The following is a 20942-nucleotide window of genomic DNA, read 5'->3' on the forward strand; positions in this document are numbered from 1 at the left end:
AATTGGGGTACTCATGCATTGTTGGTGGTATTGTGAACTGATTCAACCATTCTAGAAAATAATTTGGGACTATACCCAAAGGATAGTGACATGGTGCCAATTGATATAGCAGTACAGCTTCTAGATCTGTATCCCAAAGAGTTCATTAAAAAGGGAAATGGACCCATGTACAAAAATATTTGTAGCAGCTCTTTTTGTGGTTGCAAAGAAATAGAAATTGAGGGAATAGTCATTAATTGGGAAGTGACTGAACAAGTTGTGATATGTAAATATAGTGGAATACAGTTGTGCTGTGAGAAATAATGAGCAGCCGGATTTCCAAAAAACTTACATGAAATGATGTTAAGTGAAGTAAGCAGAACTAGGAGAACCTTGTATAATTGTACAGCAACATTATACAATGATGATTTGTGATAGACTTAGTTCTTCTTCCTGTGACAGTGATTCAAGCCAATTCCAAAAGATTCATGATGGAAAGTGCTAACCATAGCAACAGAAAGAACTATGAAGTCTGGATACAAAACGAAACGTGCTAATTTTTTTTTTTTTTTTTTTTTTGTCTTCTTGGTTTTTACCTTTTGTCTGTTTCTTTCACAACATGCCTAATATAGAAATATGTTTAACTTTTTTATTATTTGAAGATTATTTTTTAATAATAACTTTATTTTCAAAAGACATGCAAAGATAATTTTCAACATTCATCCTTGTAAAACTTTGTGTTCTAAATTTTTCTCCCTCCCTTCCACCCTATCTTCCCCAGATATTCCCCCCCAAACAGCAAGTATCTTATTTTATCAATCTGTCTGTTCCCAGGTACATAGAAAATTCAAGGATAAACTATGATCAGTATTATTTTTCTATTGTTTTTTCTTGTCAAAGAAATCTCCTTTTAGTTGTAACAGACCATATTTGAGGGCTGCCTTTATTTGTACCAATACGGTAAATTTTCTCTCCCTTTATCATCGAAGGAATCTAAACTTATTCCATTTTTTCCAAATAAAACAAGTCTAATGTAAACACATTACTAGTTTTAGCTGCCACAGCTGAAAAAGCAATTCAGTATATTTGGCTTACATACTTTACGTCTCACCCCTTCCTCCCTTTGGCACTGAGCATCTCACTGACAAAGCTAGTTGATTTGCTGATTTCTTTTCCTATCCAACAGTGGGAATACTAGTCGTTCAGTTTTCCCCATTTAAAAAAAAATGTTGACATTGAGGGACTGAAAGAGTCATTGGATTTGGGAGTTAGAAAATCTGAGTTTCAGTTCCAAAATAGTATTGCTTAATTTACTAGCTCTGTGACTACACAGGTCATTTAATTTCTCAAATCCTATGCTGCTTCATCTATATAATGAGAAAAGTAATATTACTTTAAAGAGTTGTTCTGTAGATCAAATGAAATTATATATTTGTCTATAATACACTGAACAAATAATCATCTATTATTAGAAGAAACCTTGTTTGCACTCTTAATATATGGGTCACAAAATGTTTTCACATAAATAGTCATATCTAAATAAGAGGAAAAATATTAATTGCTCATGGGTAGGCTGAGCCAATATAGTAAAATGACAATTCTACTTAAATTAATCTACTTATTCAGTGTTATAACAGACTACCAAACAATTATCTTACAGAGCTAGGGGCTACAGGGGGATTAATAAATTTTTCATTTGCAAATTTGATGAGAATCTCAATTGTATTTTTATCTGAGTGATTGATAAGAATGTCAAACAGCAGGGAACAACTACTAAAGAAAAACTTAAATTCTAAGAATCAGATTGTACCTTGCAGAACTCATTGTTTTGACTGACCCTTTGGTCTCAGAAAATTGTTTTCAATTTGTCTTATGTTTTGTTTTTCAGCGTACACAAACCCTACTAAAAGAGTACAAAGAAAGGGACAAATCTAATGTATTTACAGATAAACGCTTTGGGGAATACAACACTAAAATAAGTCCAGAAGAAAAGATGATGAAGAGATTTGCCCTAGAACGCCAGGTATGGAACATAGGTATTGCAGGAGAAAGTTGGATTTGGAGTTTAAGAATTTATTTTTTAGTTTTGGTTTTTTACTTCTAAGCTGCCACATTATATAACTAGTAAAGGCAGTTAGCCCTTTTTTTCCCCCCTCTCATTGTTCATTAAATGTGCTTGCCATATAAGCATTTGATTACCCCTGGACTGGGAAATTATCCTTGGGACTGGCTACCTCATACTCGACACCTCTTACTTTGCTAAAACCCTTAAAGAAGCTTCATAAATATTAATTGAATGGATCGATGTCTAATGGAAAACAAAAGCCATCTCGGCCTACTGGCTGTTTTGGATACCCTGCTACCTTTAGTGTTGTTTCCTAAAACTGGTCTATGGGGGCATGCCTAAAACTGTTTCATGTATTGGTTATTGATTGTTCATTAAAATTAAAATTCCTCTGAGAAATGTATATTTCTGTACAATTGCTTACTGACTAGAAATAAACTCATTCACTGGTTTGAAAGAGGACACAGAACAGAATAAAATTTGTTTAAGTAAAAAAAAAAAAAGAAAGAAAGAAAGAAAAGAAAAAAATCCAAACATGTAATAATGAAAAGTAAAACTATGTGTTATTTAGTTGAAAAAATTTTGGCAGACTACCACAAACTATTATGAAAAATATTAGAGAACTAATTAATGCTAGTTTCTGTTCTTGCAGCGTAACAATGAAAAGAAAAGCATTTATAATCTCAATGAAGATGAAGAATTAACGCATTATGGCCAGTCTTTGGCAGATATTGAAAAATTTAATGACATTGTTGATAGTGACAGTGATACTGAAGAAAGAGGAATGTTATCTGGTAAGAATAGTAGAAATATCACCTTTTTCTAAGTTTTCTTCATATTAAAATGAACTATAGTTGACTTTTTTTTCCCTAAAAATAAATCAAAATCTGTAAAAAAGAAAAATACTGATGAATAAATAAAGTAAGTCACTTAGTTTCACTCATTTTATAGATGAAAAAGTGATGATTCCCAGAGATAAGATTAACTTGACTAGATCAATGCCAGACCTGGCACCAGAACTGGAACCTATTTTTGCTACTGTCTCTGCTTGACCTTGTGCTGTTTAACATTTTTATTAGTGACTTGGATAATGAAGGCACAGATGTAAATTATCCATAGATATAGATTACCAATTTGTAAATAAAACAAAGTTTCAAGGAAGAGCTGACACACTGGATTCAGTATCCAAGCAGATTTTACCAGACAATAATGCTTGGCTATCCTGAAGAAGATAAAATTAGTAAGTGCTATACCTGAGAAGAAAAAATGGAAAATAAATGTAAATTATTCTTCCAGCATATATTTTGTGATTTTGCTGTAAATCACACCATCCTCATCATCATCATCACAACTATAATAATAATCTGTAGCAGTTTCATTCTCCACTGAAATTTCTCTGCTGCTATATAGACGTGCTTCAGGATTCTCATATAACCAGGATTGGCATACTAATCCCTGAGAGCCAGATCTAACCCTGCCACCTGTTTTATATGGTCTGTGAGCTTAAAGTGGTTTTTATATTTTCAAATAAAATTATAAAAATCATTCTTACCTTGTAGGCCATACAGAAACAGGCAATGAGATGGATTTGGCCATTAGGCCATAATACGCTGACCCTTGTCATAGAATATTCCATAGAAAGCTTAAAGAATGGGCCTTTTGATTTATATTGTTTCTGTTTTCTGAGAACTGGACTATGTGACTTCAGAAAGCTAATGAATGGTGTAATGCCGTCAAGCAAAACATTTTTTAGTCATAACAACTAATGAAGACTGTCTATTAATGAGGTGAAAGTGTATGGTCTATATCAATATGAGGGACTACCTGTTCCCTGCAAAATAGCCGTTACTTTCAAGTAATAACAATTACATCATATGTTTACTCTTTGTATACTTTTATTTACTAACAAACTTAAAAGTAAATTTCTTTGAGAAGCGATATCAATCTCTGTTTTGTTTTGTTTTTAAAGGGATGAAACCTAAGAAATTAAATGGTTTGCCTTCCTTTGTAAAAAGAAATTAGAAATCAGATTTTTCTACATCCTCAGACCTCTGATTGTGAAATTAACAGTAATGTAATTACGAATTGGATTTTAATTTTCATTGATTTCAAGTCAGAGTTTGGCAATTTTTATAAAATCTTAAGAACAAAACAATGCAAAACTAAAAGATATGATTTGGGTGGGGCTTTGTCTTTTTTTTTTTTTTTTCTTAAGCATATGGAAATCCAAGAACTATAAGGCATGTAATTGCTCTTTGATATAAGCTGTTGGGGAGGAGAAAAAAGCTTTAGGAATTGAAGTAACACATAATTTAAAACCAGCTGTTCTGTATAAGAACTCTGGGAGGTAAAAAGCATGACTCTTTGTTGTGAAATTATTCTGCCAGATGCTGGGTGATTTTTAAAGAGAAATGATCATCTTATTTTTCCTTTCTCTTTTTCAACTTTATGTTGTTTCAGATCATTTTGTAGTTGTTCAATAATAAATACATTACTTTTGTCCTCCATTTGGCCCATATGATTTACTGGATAGTGCTGAAGAGCTCACTATCCCCCTTTTCCCTCCCCACTAGACTAATAGGAATAAAAATAAATGAATGTTTCTTGTAATGATCTTTGACAGATAAGCTCTGTTTTAACTTTTTTAGTAATAAATTCACCTCCTCCAGGATTTCTTGTAGTTGAAATTATACACAAAACAGTTGGTCTTACATTTTCCAAAACTCAAGCCTTATGATTTCTGACATTAACCTGAATAATTTAAATTGACATTTTGGAATATGTATGAGTAAAAAATGGTAAGTTTAGAAATAAAATCTTTCCATAGTCTTATTTCTCAATTAAAAAAAAACAATTTGGTTGATAAAGGAGGGGGAGGGAAAGAAGTAGAAGTAGAAATGACAGGCATAAGTTTTTATATCAATTATAGAATTTTGTAGACATCTGAAATTACCAGAATTAAATAATTTTTTTGGTGGATTATTTGTTGCCCTTTGTAGAATTAGAAGTTTTGGCAACATACAACTTATATCATATGTGTTCATCTATGTTTTGTCAATTTAATGTCTTGGAATGTTTGACCTTGCCTAATTTTCCCCATCTGGTGTCTTGAAGGGTTGAATAACTTCCAAATGCCCTCCAGACAGAATCAAACTATCCTAGCATCTGCCAACAAAACTACAAACCAGAGCATTTCTGTGTTTTATAGGAACCTTGAAACCTCCCACTTCCCCCACACACACACTTTCTCTCTCTCTCTCTCTCTCTCTCTCTCTCTCTCTCTCTCTCTCTCTCTCTGTTGATTTTAGACTATTCTAAACAACCCTTAACCAGTTAGTGCCTTTAAGGCAGCTTCTTACTCCTTTTGTGATCTAAGAAAATAAATTCTTCTCTCTGAGCCTCAGTTTACTCATCTGTAAAAAAGAAGAGATTAAACAAAATAATCTCTAAGAACCCTTCCACTACTGAATTTTTTAATCCTACCAACATGGAAAAATCTAGAAATCTTTCAGAATCATTATATCTTGTTTATTTCAAGAGTATTTGACAAGGTGTTTTTTATTAAGAAAAAAGTTAATAGCCATTTAATGAATTCCTATATGGCACCTAGAAGTACAGATTAAAATGAGTTACAGATTAACTCTGAGTGTAGGGAACACCTACCAATAAGAATTAAAGCCAAATGTTAACTCTACCATTTACTAGCTATGTGACCTTGAGCAGATTGCTTCACCTCTTACAGACTTGGTTTCCCTTCCTATAAAATAGGAACAGTATTTACATGGTCTTCTTGCATAGCTTCTTCATGAGACCCTGATGAGGAATGTTAATAAAAGTGCTTTGTGATTAAAATGCTTTTTTTAAAAAGTCATAAAAAAACAAATAAGTATAAAATAAAACCTTATTAAGTACCCAAAATAGCTTGTTATTTGAAATCTAGCTCCCCAGCTAATAGGAATTTATTTTTTAAAACTCTTCTTTCAAGTGCTTCACAGTAATGAGTCTTAACTAAAAGATTTTATAAAATCTGCCATTGGTAAAAATAGAGAAACACAATTTTGTCTATGAACAAAGAACATTTATTAAATGCTTACTATGTGCTAAATGCTGACCATACAACCAGAAAAGCAAAACAATTCTTGTTCTCTAGGAACTAATGTCTAATGGGGTGAGAAAACACTCCTAAGTAGGCTCAATTGCAAGGCTAGTGGGAAAACTTTATGGTCCTTAAGATTCAGCTGAACAGTAGATGCTAAGACCTCATAGTCTAGCACAGCAGCAGGGCAGATGTTAAGACCTCATGATCCACCATTTTATTGGACGGATTCTAGTTGAGGACCCCCAATTCTTTGAAGTGCCATGAATGGCCCCAGGTGACCTGAGCCAGTATCAGTTCAGACCCATCACTGTTGGGAAGGAGAAATGGGCTGAATGGTTGGCATCTGGTGGTCCTTTCCACACATTATTAGCATAAAACCAGGGAGATGGGAAAGAAGGGGAGTTTTGACAGTAAGTTTGAAGGGGAAATGGAAAATCCTGAGAAATCTGAGCAGAGAGCAAGAGGAAATTCTGATCTGTTCCATACCTTTCAGTGCCCAGTGGGATCCTTTCATCTCTCCTTCAACTACAACATCCTAATTTTTAAAAATACCTTAAGTACAATTTTTATGTGTACATGATTTGTGTGTGTGTGTATATACATTTTAATTTATATAATGGATTTTTTTTGAGAAATCATATATACATCAAATCATAGCTAAATTGTACCAAAGGAACATTTTTAAAAGAATCTTCAGATGACTCCTATGTGGATAATTATCCCTGAATATAGAACATAATCATTTTCTAGGTGTAGAGCAAGAAGATATATGACACTGAACTAAATGTAATCCTAGAGTACAATTCAAGTTAAGTTCTTTTTCTTCTATCTCATTTAACCTTCCTTTTTTGAAATAAGTCCCTGATTTCATTTCATTTCTTTGCGTTTTGCTTCTTTCTTCCCAAAAGTTGATTTCAGAGGGAAAATAATTCTTGTAATTGAGGGTTCTAATGGTAGGGTTAAATTTCAATACATTGGATTTGACTGAAGGCTTCATTGTAATATTTGATTAGTGCCTATAGCCATATATATGTCGTGTTCAAGATGATTTTTGTGAAATTTTTGCTTGAATGTAGAATTACTCAGTTCTTCTTATGACTATTCTTAAGAGTAATGTTGGCAAAATACTGTAATTGTATACTCCCAAACAATGAATCTATGTGTGGTTCATCTTAGTTCTCACCACTTTTTCTGCAGCTGAGTTAACTGCTTCCCATTTTGGAGGAGGGGGCGGGCTCCTTCGCAAGAAAACCTCTGAACCAGGAGAGGAGGAAGAGAAACCAAAGTCACGTAAAGAACTGATAGAAGAACTCATTGCAAAATCAAAACAAGAGAAGGTAGGTTTGTGTTCTTATCAAGGAACAATATTAATAATGAAAATAAATGCCACACATACACACTTGTGTGTGTGTGTATGATTTTATTACATTTTGACTATGTTTAAAACTTTTTAAAAATGTGGTTTAATATAATTCCTTTTAAATATAGATATTTTGTAGAAGAAATAAAGTCCTACCTCACTTTCTCACTGTGATATAGAAATGATCCTGAATTCTCAAAGACAATGCCAGTGTCAGGGTTGAGGTAAAGGGGGAAAAAAAGCTCTGGCAAGTTCTGCCATATTGGGAAAGCTTTGAATGTGCCGCTGATAATAGACAAGTGGTTTTTTTCCATCAGATTTACTAAGCTAATTGCAGAGATGTAGTGTGACCAGTAGGCTGGCCACCTGGTGATAAATCAGCTTTCTTTGTTTTATGTCTGTAAGGCTTGGTTCCCCATCCTATAAAACAGAATAATAGTTGTATGATCTACCTCACAGCATTTTTATGAGGCACAAATGAAAGTGGTAAAACAAAAGAAAATAAACTATGATATCTTCTATACAGCTTCTCTTTTCCTCCCTTCTACTTCTTCAAAGATGATGGCAGACAAGTGGGAACAGAGTCAGAGTAAAACTTATATATAGATTTTAGATCATTAATACATTTCAGTTTGTCTTTTTGTATTCTAAATATAAGATCCTTCACCAGTAACCAACAAGTGGACATATCACCAGTCTGGACATGCTTATTATAAGCAAAATCAGAGAGAAGAAAAAGGAATTTGCAGTTAATTGAAAGAATGGTTCATGGGTTCTCCTTGGACAGGCAAAGAAAGAAATTGGCTGAGTGAGTTTTTGTCATACATCCAGGAGCAATAAGAAACATTCTTTCATGGGATATTTGTTTGTTGTGTATTATGATACTGATAACTATGGGTAAGAAGTCCATCGTGAAAATAATGGTAACCTAGACACATGTTGAGGATTATATGTTACAGAAAATGTAGAGGATATTAAGATCCTGTTGTATATATTGCTGACAATAAAAAAGATTTTAATTAGAACAAAATGCTACAAACTTTTTTTTTTTTTTTTAATGGCGAAGGTGTTTCTCATCCATATCTTAAGATCATTCAGGATTTCTTATATGTTAAAACAAATAATACTATTCCATGATCCCTCTGATTGCGGATATTAGATGAATAATAAAAAGGAAAATGCATATTTACCAAAAATATTTGTCACTATGAAGGAGGAAATCCTGCATAGAGTCCCACTTGAGAAGAGATTTCTCATAGATATCGAGGTTCTTCAAATACTTGTGTTTGCACATGACATTGTGCTGATTACATCAAGCCCCAGGACCAAGCTGAGCTTCCTAGAAGAAATCTTTAATTACTCAAAACAGTTCTTCCTGCCCATCTACACAGGAGCTTTATTCATATACATGTGATTGAAGAATGCCTTGTTCTTATTTCAATATATATTTGGTTGGAAAAATTACCCCCAGAATTGAACAGAAAGAAGATAACAGGCTTTAATTGTTTTGGGGAAAATTGCAAATTATGAAATGAAAGCTAAGGCCCATCTTTTCCATACTGATATTTGGAATAGTACTCCCTTTAAAGAATTAAAAATGAGTATCACCCAAAAGTCAGTGAAGAGGTGGATGCCAGCATCCTATATCATAGTGTCCTGTTCAAAATAATAATTAAAGCAATTTAGAGATGCCAGCTTTTGGGATAAGAATTCACTATTTGACAAAAACTGCTGGGAAAATTGGAAACTAGTTGGCAGAAACTAGGCATTGATCCACACTAAACACTGTATACTAAGATAAGGTCAAAATGGGTTCATGATCTAAACATAAAGAATGAGATTATAAATAAATTAGAAGAACATAGGATAGTTTACCTCTCAGATCTGTGGAGGAAGAAGGAATTTGTGACTAAAGAAAAACTAGAGTTCATTATTGATCACAAAATAGATAATTTTTTTATTATTATATTAAGTTAAAAAATTTTTGTACAAACAAAATTAATGTGACAGAATTAGAAGGGAAACAATAAAATGGGAAAACATTTTTACAGTCAAAGGTTCTGATAAAGGCCTCATTTCCAAATTTTATAGAGAATTGACTCAAATTTATAAGAAATCAAGCCATTCTCCAATTGATAAATGGTCAAAGATATGAACAGACAATTTTCAGATGAAGAAATTGAAATTATTTCTAGTCATAGGAAAAGGTGACTTTGTTGTCTACTATGATACTGATAAGTATGGGTAAAAAGTCCATCGTGAAAATAACTATTGATCCAAATCATTGTTGATCAGAGAAATGCACATTAAGACAACTCTGAGATACCACTACACACCTCTCAGATTCACTAAGATGACAGGAAAAGATAATGACAAATGTTGGAGGAGATGTAGGAAAACTGGGACACGAATACATTGTTGGTGGAATTGTGAATGGATCCAACTATTCTAGAGAGCAATTTGGAACTTTGCTCAAAAATGTTATCAAACTGCACATACCCTTTAAGCCAGCCGTATTACTACTGGGTTTATATCCCAAAGAGATCTTAAAGGAGGGAAAAGAACCTGTATGTGCAAGAATGTTTGTGCCAGCCCTTTTTGTAGTGGCCAGAAACTGGAAATTGAATGGATGCCCATCAATTGGAGAATGGCTGAATAAATTGTGGTATATGAATGTTATGGAATATTATTGTTCTGTAAGAAATGACCAACAGGATGATTTCAGAGAAGCCTGAAGAGACTTAGATGAATTGATGCTAAGTGAAATGAGCAGAACCAGGAGATCATTATACACGGCAACAAGAAGACTATATGATGATCAGTTCTGATGGATGTGGCTCTTTTCAACAATGAGATGATTCAAACCAGTTCCAATTGTTCAGTCCAAATGTTCAGTGATGAAGAAATCCATGTACACCCAAAGAGAAGACTGTGGGAACTGAGTGTGGATCACAACCTACCATTCTCACTTTATTATTTTTTACTTGCATTTTTGTTTTCCTTCTCATGGGTTTTTTCTTTCTAGATCTGGTTTTTCTTTTGTAGCAAGATAACTGTATAAATATGTATACATATATTGGATTTAACATATACTTTAATATATTTAGTATGTATTGGACTACCTGCCATCTAGGGTAGGGAGTGGGGAAGTAGAGGAAAATTTGAAACAGAAGGTTTTGCAAGGGTCAATGTTAAAAAATTACCCATGCACATTTTTTGTAAATAAAAAGCTATAATTAAAAAAATAAATAAATTAAAAAAAAACAAAACATAGTATCTTGCTGATGCTCTCAAAAAGTCAGAAGAAAGTAAGGAAAGCTTCCAGCATGTTGGGTGAACATTCTGTACTAAAGTTTTAAAAGAATATTGATAAAGATCTTGAAGATGGACATGCAGTGTGCATCATTGGAGGAAATTCACAAATTGATTCCAGATCTATTTGATTAAAGATAATGTTAACTCTTTATCTAGTACATATTAATAATTTCAATGATTAGACACCTGCATAAAATATATTAACAAGATTTTAATTTAGATTCGACTTATAATTTAAAATTTTTTTCTCTGTCATGATTTCATTTAATAAACTTCCTACCTCTGCCATGTGCATGGCTCTTATAGGCATTGGGATAAAGAGTATGTCATTGAGTGAGGAACTATCTTCAAGTAGAGAAGACATTGATTCCCAGAAACTTTATGTCTTGAAAGGGAGATAAAATAGGGATATTAGCAACTCTGCGGTACAAAATAGAACATAATGCATGCATGAATTAGGTACAAGCAGAGCTTTTTGTTCATCAGTAGAAAAGATCAGTTAGTATGTTAGGAAATCGTATTCCCTTCATTTTACAGATGAGAATTAAGTCCCAGGGAGATCAGAATGATTTGGGTAAGGTCATACAAACCGGGGATTTGAAGCCAGGCCCTATTACTTCAGCTTGGGGTATCTGATAGAATATGAAGCCTGGGGAAAGAGATGGGAAACTTGATGATAGAGAAAGATGGGGTGTTTAAAGAGACTTTATTAGAAGCATATCATTTTCATAAGCAGGGGTGTAGCATTTTAGATAATTGTGTTAACTAATCATAAGTAGTAAGATATGGTTTTTTTTTTTTTTTTAATGTTTTTACCTTTCAGAAATGTTTGTGTTTTTATTGTCCCATGTTGGTTTTGGACTATGTGACAGCATCTTTCTTTGCTAAAAACAAGAATATTTAATCTAAAATGAAAACGAATGTGATATAAGGTGATTTTTTTTTTTTTTTTTTACCCTAGCGTGAGAGACAGATTCAACGAGAAAATGCTCTTGAACTCACTGAGAAATTGGACAGTGATTGGAAAGAAATCCAGTCTCTGCTATCTCACAAAACCCCCAAATTGGAAAAAAAGGATAAAGAAGAGAAACCTAAGGTAGGAGCCAAACCATTTAATTAAATAAATACTATACTGAATGTCTTGTACTTATTTTAACCAGAGGAGAGTTTTTGTGTACTAGCCCTTTTTCTTTTATTCAATCATCATTTATTCCACCTCCACGTATTAGCAACCACCCAGGTACAAAGTAAGACATGATCCTTGTCTTCAAGTTACATAAAGTTTCACAAGGGATGCAAAACATGCACAAACAACCTCTGCTAATGCACAATGGAATAGAAGAGTATAGGAAATCTACAAAGAGCCATATAAGAACTGAGGATGAAACCTGAATGCCTAGTTTGAGGGAACAGGAAAAGATTCTTGGAGAAGGTGACATTTGAATCAGGCCTTGAAGAATTATGGGATTTCAGTAGGCAGAGGTGGGGACAGGGAGAGGAAGCCATTTCATGCCATGGCAGAAGCAAAGAAAGACATTAAGGCGAGAAAAAATACTGAAAGTGTGGGAAAGGAAATAAGATGGGGAAGGGACCAGGGCATTTGGATATAGTTCCTTTTGACTTTAATTCTTTGTCCTGGGTTCTAAATTGTCCATTTGTGAAAAATTAAATTATTGATATCTTGCCAGTGTGAGGGGAATCTTAAATTATTTTAATGCTTACAGACCTCTCAGATAGGTATATTTTATTATGTCCCAAAATAATCTAGGAGAAGTTTCAGTTTAACATATTTTTTTTCTAATAGTAGTCTTTTCTACAAGGCAAAAAAATTCTTTCTCAAATACATTTATTTTATTTTTTTATCCAGTTGATTCCTAAATACTTTTTTTCAGTCTCAGTTAAAATACGCTTAGAAAACAGCTTTCATTTATCTGACCAGGCTTTGATTTCACCCAATTCTTCATAATTCTTTCTCAGCAAGTGAAATATTTTGAGCCAATCCTATCATTCCTGATATTTTAAACAAGTTTTCTGTACATTAGACATATAACAGTACAAAAGGTCTCTCCTAGTCCCAGAAAAATTCTTTTTTTACTGATTTATTATACAAATGTTTTTATTTTTTGAGTGAACTCTATTTTTTGCTAAATCTACATGTATTGAGAGGAATTTCTAGTCTTTCAAGGCCTTTTTCATTGATTTCTTTAATCCTTAAGTATTATTATATAGTTTTTCTTTTGGCAGAAGAGAGTTAGATGTGGCTTGACTGGTTCCAGACCTGGTCCCAGTTATTGCTAACTGTGGCCAGACGTCTGTTGGCAGAGATCTCTGAAGATAAAGCACTTCTAACTGAAAAGGTTTGTTTTCCCTTAGCCTGATGCATATGACATAATGGTCCGGGAGCTTGGATTTGAAATGAAGGCACAACCCTCAAACAGGATGAAGACTGAGGAGGAGTTGGCCAAAGAGGAGCAAGCACGACTCAAAAAGCTAGAGGTACCCTGAATCAAGTTGATTCTTTCTTTTTCCTTTTCATTGTGGCCTTAGAACTAATGGTACTTCTTGAATCAAAAGAGGCTGAACATGTGATGAAAGTGTTTATCTTGTAAATCTCTTTTCATTTCTCTTTTATATCCAAAGAAGGTTTTTAAAGAAAAGAGAAGACTGAAAATTCAGTCTACAGATATTGTCTGTTTTCTAGTAATTTTATCTTGATCCAAAACTAGATTTAAGTAGTATTAATTTGCACTCTAAAAATATACATTGTATCATATTAATGGTATCATTAGTAAAATTAGAAAAGATAAATTTTTTTTCATGCATGCTAGTAGAATTTCTCTGTAATCAGTGTGTGTGTGTATGTGTATGTGTATGTGTGTGTACATATGTATATACCTGTATAGGTGTGTGTACATGCATGCATATATGTATATATCTCCAGTAAGAAATTGATTTATTTGAGAAGAGTACAAAAATGAATATTAGGAGAGGGGGAAGGTTTGTGACTATAAAACCCTTTCTGCTATAACTAAAGACATAAGGCCTCAACTACAAAAAAAATTACACTTTCATTGGTAAATTTTTGATATGCTTTTAAATCTTCCAAATAAGACTTGTATTTTATTTGTTAGTTTGTTGAAGAAACCTAAGTAGGAAACCTTCAGAATCTGACATGAATTCGTAGAACAAGGAAATTCATGTTGAGGAGGACACAATTGTGTTTGCTGCAGTATTTTTATGACCCTAGTGTGGTGTTACCCCAGAACATAAGAACATTTTTAATCATTAATACAGCAATTTTAATGTTGACAACAAGGTGCCCGAATTTTTGTGACTTGTCTTGCCTGCCAGCATAGAAATGTTTTTATTAATCTTTTTTGTTGTTGTTTGGGACAGGCTGATAGACTTCGCCGGATGCTTGGGAAGGAAGATGATGAAAATATTAAGAAACCAAAGCACATGTCGGCAGATGATTTAAATGATGGCTTCATTCTAAATAAAGATGATCGGCATTTACTTTCTTATAAAGTAAGAGATTTGGGTTTTTAATATTCTGAGTTGTTTAGAAATGATTTTTTTCAGTTGTGGCGTTCTCTAGTGAACTCATCTTAGTGAGTGATGTGTCTTTTGAAGGGAGGTCTTCATTTTTTTTTTTAAATGGCAGGTTCTGCATAGTAGTAAGTTTAGATATTTACTAATATAATCAGATGTGAAAACATTATTGAGAAGATGATAATAACACCTGTGTATGATAATAACACCTGTGTACCTTACCTCCCTAGAGAAGGTTCACAAAATCAATGAACATTTTTTTTGTTACTGTTCATTTGTTCACTTAAGCTGTTCCTTATCATAGGTGAATAGTTTATTTATAAATCTATTTTAATATAGTAGTACTCATAGTTAGTATGGCTAGAGTTTTAAATGTCTTGTAATGTAAAGTTAAATAGCTATAATACACTTCATCAGTAATTGCCTAATTCCCTCAAACACTTGAAGTAAAAAAAAAAATCCTTCCTATTATATTCTAACACTTGCCATAATTTTGAAATGTGTTCCCCTTGATTAAATAGCCAGAAAGGGGCCTTAGAATCATAGAATTTTAGTATTAGGAGCAATGTTTAAGATCATTATGAATGCCGGCTTTTTCCTGAAACATGAGCCCCCTATACAAAATGCCTAACAAATAATCATGTTTTGCCCAAACATTTCCAGAGATGAATTTTCCTGTCCATCTAGTTTGATTTTTTTTTTTTAAGCCCTATCTGTTAAAAGCAAGTCCTTCCTTCTCCTGAATTGAAATCTAGCCTCTTGTTCTATCTACTCCTTGGTCTTAGTTCTCCCCTGAGAAGCAAAGTAGGTCAAGTTTCATCATCTTTCATATGATGACCCTTAAAATATTTTAAAAGAGGAATCATATCTCCCGTAAGGACTTTCTCCCCAATCCCAACATTCCCAATGCCTTTAGCCAGTCCTTCCAGAATATTTCCAGATTCCCTTTCATCCTGATCATTGGGCTCTTGTCACATTGCTGTTTATCAGCATTCTTTGGGAAGTGGGGCACCCAGAACTCAATCCCATGTTCCATGTGAGGGTCTGCTGGGGCAGAGACTGCGAGCTCCCTTGTGGACACCGTGCCCCGTTGCTGCGGCCTTAGCACAGGCGAGCTATCGCACTGTTGGTGCAGAGCTGGCCTTCGGCCCCTTCCTCTACCTTGCATCCACACCTTCCTTGACTCCCACACATCAGGAGGGCACGAAAGTAGTGAGTGCTAGGGGCAAGGTGGGAGATGCCAGGTTACCAGAGGTCGTGGTGGCCACACCGGGCTTTTATATTAGCTCCTGGGGGCCACAAGGGAGGGTCTGAGAGTGCAGTTTAGCTGTTGGCAATGGGTGCCAAGGAGGCGGAGACCTACTTTAATTGTGCCCTGTTGAGGTCTTCACACTTTAGTCTTTGCTCTTTTATTTTTTAATTCTTGTGTCTACTGGCTATTACCAGGAATAATTGACTTTTTTTTTTCCTATTATAAGGATGGGAAGATGAATCAAGAAATAGATGACCCTAATGAGGAAGAGCAAGCCCAAGAAGGCGGTGAAGAAGACAGTGAAAGGGAAGAGGATGAAGAGCCAGAGACGGAGGATTCACAAGAAAGTGATGCCCCAGATAGTCATTCCGACCTTGAATCTGATGGGGACAGTGAGCAAGAAGAGATTGTGTATGAGAATGGAAAGAAAAAGCCAGTTCAGGCACCTGAAAAAAATACAAATGATACAAAACAAAAAGCAGTGTTCGAAGCTGCTAGATCTGAACTCCCATATACGTTTACTGGTAGGCAAACACCTGAAAAAATTTTTTTTTTTTAATCTTAGATGACGCAGAAAAGGTTCTCATATCCGTAGTTCTCTGCGCTTGACTTTATGTATCTGGAAAGGAAAAAAAAGTCGAATCACATACTTTTACTTTGGTTTTGTGTCAGTATGTCAATATCCTGGTACCCCTTTTAGCAGACTTTAGCTGGAGTAACATTTACTCACTTAATCAACCCTGTTATATCTGAGCAGAGTGTCCACTAGGTGAGAACATGAAGTATTTTGTACCGTTGTAGAGGCTTTGTGGTTTCACCCTTTTGGTTGTTGGCGGGTAGTTAGTAATAGAGAAATCCTGAAAATGAAGTTGGTTTCTTGCATGACTGTAGGGTACTGCCAGTAGGCCAGTGCAAGTCTGCCTCTTCTTGTAGAAGAGCTTCCGGGAACATTTCCTAGTTAATGTTAAGCAGAAATGTTTTTGTGATGTGGGGAAGATGTTTGTTAGTAAAGAGATTGGTCCAAGCCAGCCACCATTTAATCTCAGTGCAGAGCCATGGAAAAAGATCCTCTTTGATGGATTTTTCTGGGGAAGAAGTTTTTCTTTTTGGGCCTCGCTTTAAGTGCCAGATTATTTGTATAGATAAAATGCCTCTTGGGAGGTACATGACTTAGTCATTCTATGTCCTCCCTCTTTGTCTCCACCCACAGAACTCCCTGGTGAAGTCACCTACATGATCTTTGGCTCATGCAGATTGTGCTCTGGCCTATGGGGAGATTCTGTCTCTGCTCAGGCTGTCTGTCCTTTTCTGCCTCGCGTGGCGGCTCATCTATAATAAATAGCATCTATTGTGGTTCAGGGATGGAAAATAGGAATCAGTGAAATGTAAGAAGCCAGTGTTGAGAGAAACATCATGTAGAGGAGACTTGAAGCAAATCTCTTGGGAAGGTTTTCAGAGAGAGCCAGCGTGGCATGGCGGGCAGCTGGAGAGCGGGCCTCCTGGCCAGGAAGACCTGCCTCTGCCTCCCGTGGAGAGTGGGGAGCAGTTCCCAAGCTGCACTGGTGAGCGAAAATTGCTCATGGGCAGATGCATTCACACTGTAGGTCCCGACCAAAACATTTTCAGAAGGTGAGGATGTTTACAAAGCCTTTTTCGTGGGCCTTTACTCTTCTTTTACAGCTGCCATCATTCAGAAAGTTGTGGTGCTTCCCTGTTGTTGTCAGGTCAAACCCAAACTCCTCATTCTGGCATTTGGTCCTGTTCCTGTAGATCAGACTGATCTTTTGAGTCAATATTGGGGTTCAGGGTACAACAGGGGGATGGTGTAGTGGGAAGAGAACTGAATTGGGCATCATCGGACAATCTGCTTCTGAATCCATTTGCTCTTTATCACCTTTGTATATCAGATGCCTTCTGTTTTCTCACCTGTAAAATCAAGAAGTTGAACTAGACAATCTCCAAAGTTCTTTTTATTTCTTAGTACCATGATCCTCTGAAATTTAGTTCAGCCTCCTCTTTAAACTTTTAAAATGATTCTCCATGAAAAATTATTTGGGATCCTTCCTTTAATGAAATTCTGGGGAATCATTCCTTTGATGAGTATTTTGAGTCTTTAAAATTCAATGTGAAATTAAAAGAAGTTTCAAGATTTCCTCAGTATAAACAAGTAGCAAACATTAAATATATTTATCCTTTTTTATTTTGAATCTGCCAAAGGAAGTAATTTCTTAGGATCACAAAGCTGGAGTTAAAAGGGGCCTTAGATGTTAAGTCCAACCCCTTCATTTTATAGATGAGGAGACCAAGTCCTGTCATATACACAGGAAGAATCAGAAGCCATATTTAAAAAATGAAGTTTCTTAATTCCAGAGCCAACATGCTTTCCACTGTTCTACACTGTTTTTAAAGGATATTCAACTTCTGCTGTATTGCGCATGATGACTATTTTTTTCTCAGAAACAAAGTGTTCTCATTTGCTTTTTGGATATATTGTTTATGAAACATTTTTGGTTATTTTTGTTATAGCTCCTGATTCTTATGAGGAACTTAAGTCTTTACTCTTAGGAAAATCAACAGAACAGCAGCTTGTGGTGATCGAGAGGATTCAGAAATGCAACCATCCAAGTCTTGCTGTGGGAAACAAAGCAAAATTAGAAGTACGTCTACATGTTTGGGATTGGAGGACTCTGAAAGGCTGTGTTACTATCTTTTAAGTCTTTATTTATAGATAAGATTGCCATTGTCTGGAGTTGTGCTGTCATATAGATGGGTAGTCAGCTCCACCCTGGCAGGAGGATAGTCACTAAGGACCAACCGAGGGCTTAGCACATGCACAGCCCAGGCTAGGGGCCCTGTAGGGCCAGGAGCTGTGGGGATCTTGTTGTCATTCTCTGATGGACTCAGAATCTACAGTTTACACGGGCCCCGCTCATTTCTGAGCCTTTCTTCTTCCACAGCCAGTTGAGCGCCGAGATCCTGTTTATTCCCCCTTCCAATTGTTTCTCAGATTTGTCCTGCTCCAGTTCTTTCAAATTCTACAGCCTTATTCCTGAGTTATTAAATGATCTTCTGGTCCCCAACGCTGTTTGCGGGATGCCCAGGGCACTGTTGCATTTCTGAGTTGCTTCTAGCATGTGGCCTCTCACACAGAATTCTCTGTCATCCCTTCTCAGTCTTGTGTTCAGGGTCGTCCACAGTCTCTGTCCAGTTCTCCTCTCGCACTCTCTCAGAACAAGCCGTGTTGATCTAACTGGTCAGGAAACTTCAATAGTTTCACTCAGAATTAACTCAGAGTGATCCACAGCAGTGTTTAAATCCTGGTTCTCTGACTTGGTAGCCTGCGTGACCTTGGGTAGGTCACTTAAGTTCCCTTTTGCTGAGTGATGTAGTGACCTTTGAACGCTCATCTACAATTCTATGGACTGGGTGCTTTACAGATTGAACCTATGACTTTTCCTCATTATTGTTAGTTTGAGTCACTTTGTGTTGGAGTGGAGTCAGTTCTCGATTCTAGTTCTTGGGCAGATCGCTCAACCTCTTAACCTTGAGTTTTCTTGTAAAACAGAGATAATCATAGCTGTCTTTTTACCCAGGAGGGTTGTTGTGAAGCTCAAGTTGTCATATTGTTGACATTACCTCATTGTGTAAATGTCTATCATTGCATTCTTACTGAATCATAGTCCATGCTCTCTTCTACCAATGCCGAATGTGCACTTGGTGTATGCCGGCACAGAGCTAAAAGCTGCAAGCCCCACATGAACCCCAACCAGAGACAGGATGGGGTCAGGAGCAGCAGATGGACACAGACAAAGGGGTGATAGCTAAGAAGAAGGAAGGCCTGGGAGGATGGGGCAAAGCAGCCTGCAGGGGGTGCATAAGAGAGACAGAAGTAGGCCAGCAATTTTTAATCCCAAACTTTTCACATTGGTTTTGTCATTTTCAGTGATCTATCCTATGAATTATGATAGGCAGCATCATTGTTATAGCCATCTTTTAGAGCCAGCTTCTTAAATTGTGGGGTGCAATCCTACATGGGGTCTTCTAACTGCATGTGGAAGTCCCAAAATTAGAACAGTAAGTGTTCAATTTGTGTACCTGTTTTACATAACTACATACCCAGGGTCACATAAAAGTTTCTCAAGCAAAAAGTTTAAGAGGCTACCCTGCTCTAGAGAAGGAAACTGAAGACGATACCTTGCCCAGCCTTAAATAGCTAGTTCCCAGATTAAAATACATGTCATAAAAGATAGGACTCTTCTCAAAAAATTTTCAGTGTAGTAATTAGAAACATCTAAGGAGAAAATTTCCTCCATCAGCAAAATCCTAAAGCAGCCAGTTAGGACTTATGGGCAATTCTCCCTCAGTCTCCTTCTGCATATTCCTGTAGCACTTTTAACACTTAGGCACACTATCTTGCATTGTTCAAAACTGTTTTATTTGTGTTGCTTTTACTTTCTTAGATTGTTTCTGAAGGTCAGAGCCTTTAGCTAATGTTCATTCTTTATATCTGTTCAATCTCTATATCTTTCCTGCCAAGAACTTTGGTGACAGCTTTGCTGTCCAAGGCTTGCTTTCAGTTCAGTCCATTGGGTCAGCAAAAGGGTTGGATTCAGTCCAAGCTGTGGAAAATGTCCTAGGCAGGCCCTGGGCTCCCAAAGTTGGACCCATGCTACCAATTAACTCTGCCACCTTGAGCAGGCCCTTCCCCTGTCAGGCCTCCTTTGTTACCTGTGAAATGAGGCAGTTAGAGTAGATGATGTCTAGCTTTGGGTAACTGATTATATTCTGTGACTTGGTGATGCTGAGGGAAGAGTAAGAGAAAGGAGAGAGAGCAGCAGAGGTGAAAGGAGGAGGAAGAGAAGGTAGTGTGATAGGTGACAGACAATCTGCCTTTCCTTTCCAGTCCTTTTATTACATTTTTTTCCTGCTTGCAGCTACTCTTACATTCCAGTGACTATGATCAGGAGTGAGGAAACTTGTGTGACAGTGGTTGTCACTTTTTCTTCATTTCCCTTAAATATGTTATTAGTTTAATCAGTGAATCTTGAAATTGCAAAGAACCCTTTCCTTTGCCTTCCCAGTCTGTCCAAATTTTTTAGGTAGGAGCCGGAGGTACTGATAATATTTAAATTGGATGAGAATTTTTTCCTTTTAATACTACTCAATATATCATTTTCGATGTTATTTCAGAAACTATTTGGCTTCCTTCTGGAGTACATTGGGGATTTGGCTACTAAGACCCCACCAGATCTAAAAACTGTTGACAAGTTAATTGTGTAAGTAAAACATGGTATTTCATTAAGTCAGATAGATTCTGAGA

At 35.8% G+C, this 20942-nt stretch overlaps 1 protein-coding gene across 1 annotated transcript in view; it reads left to right on the top strand.

Moving 5' to 3' along the window:
- NOP14 (NOP14 nucleolar protein) overlaps positions 1 to 20942 on the top strand; it is a 54316-nt gene that overhangs the window by 18567 nt on the left and 14807 nt on the right. The window contains exons 2-10 of the mRNA XM_051963921.1: positions 1868 to 2002; positions 2697 to 2838; positions 7341 to 7480; positions 11780 to 11914; positions 13192 to 13314; positions 14215 to 14346; positions 15849 to 16146; positions 18149 to 18279; positions 20813 to 20898. Coding sequence (XP_051819881.1) covers positions 1868 to 2002; positions 2697 to 2838; positions 7341 to 7480; positions 11780 to 11914; positions 13192 to 13314; positions 14215 to 14346; positions 15849 to 16146; positions 18149 to 18279; positions 20813 to 20898 — 1322 coding nt within the window. The remainder of the gene's footprint in view (positions 1 to 1867; positions 2003 to 2696; positions 2839 to 7340; positions 7481 to 11779; positions 11915 to 13191; positions 13315 to 14214; positions 14347 to 15848; positions 16147 to 18148; positions 18280 to 20812; positions 20899 to 20942) is intronic.

Source organism: Antechinus flavipes, chromosome 6 (genome assembly GCF_016432865.1).
Source record: "Antechinus flavipes isolate AdamAnt ecotype Samford, QLD, Australia chromosome 6, AdamAnt_v2, whole genome shotgun sequence".
NCBI lineage: Eukaryota > Metazoa > Chordata > Mammalia > Dasyuromorphia > Dasyuridae > Antechinus > Antechinus flavipes.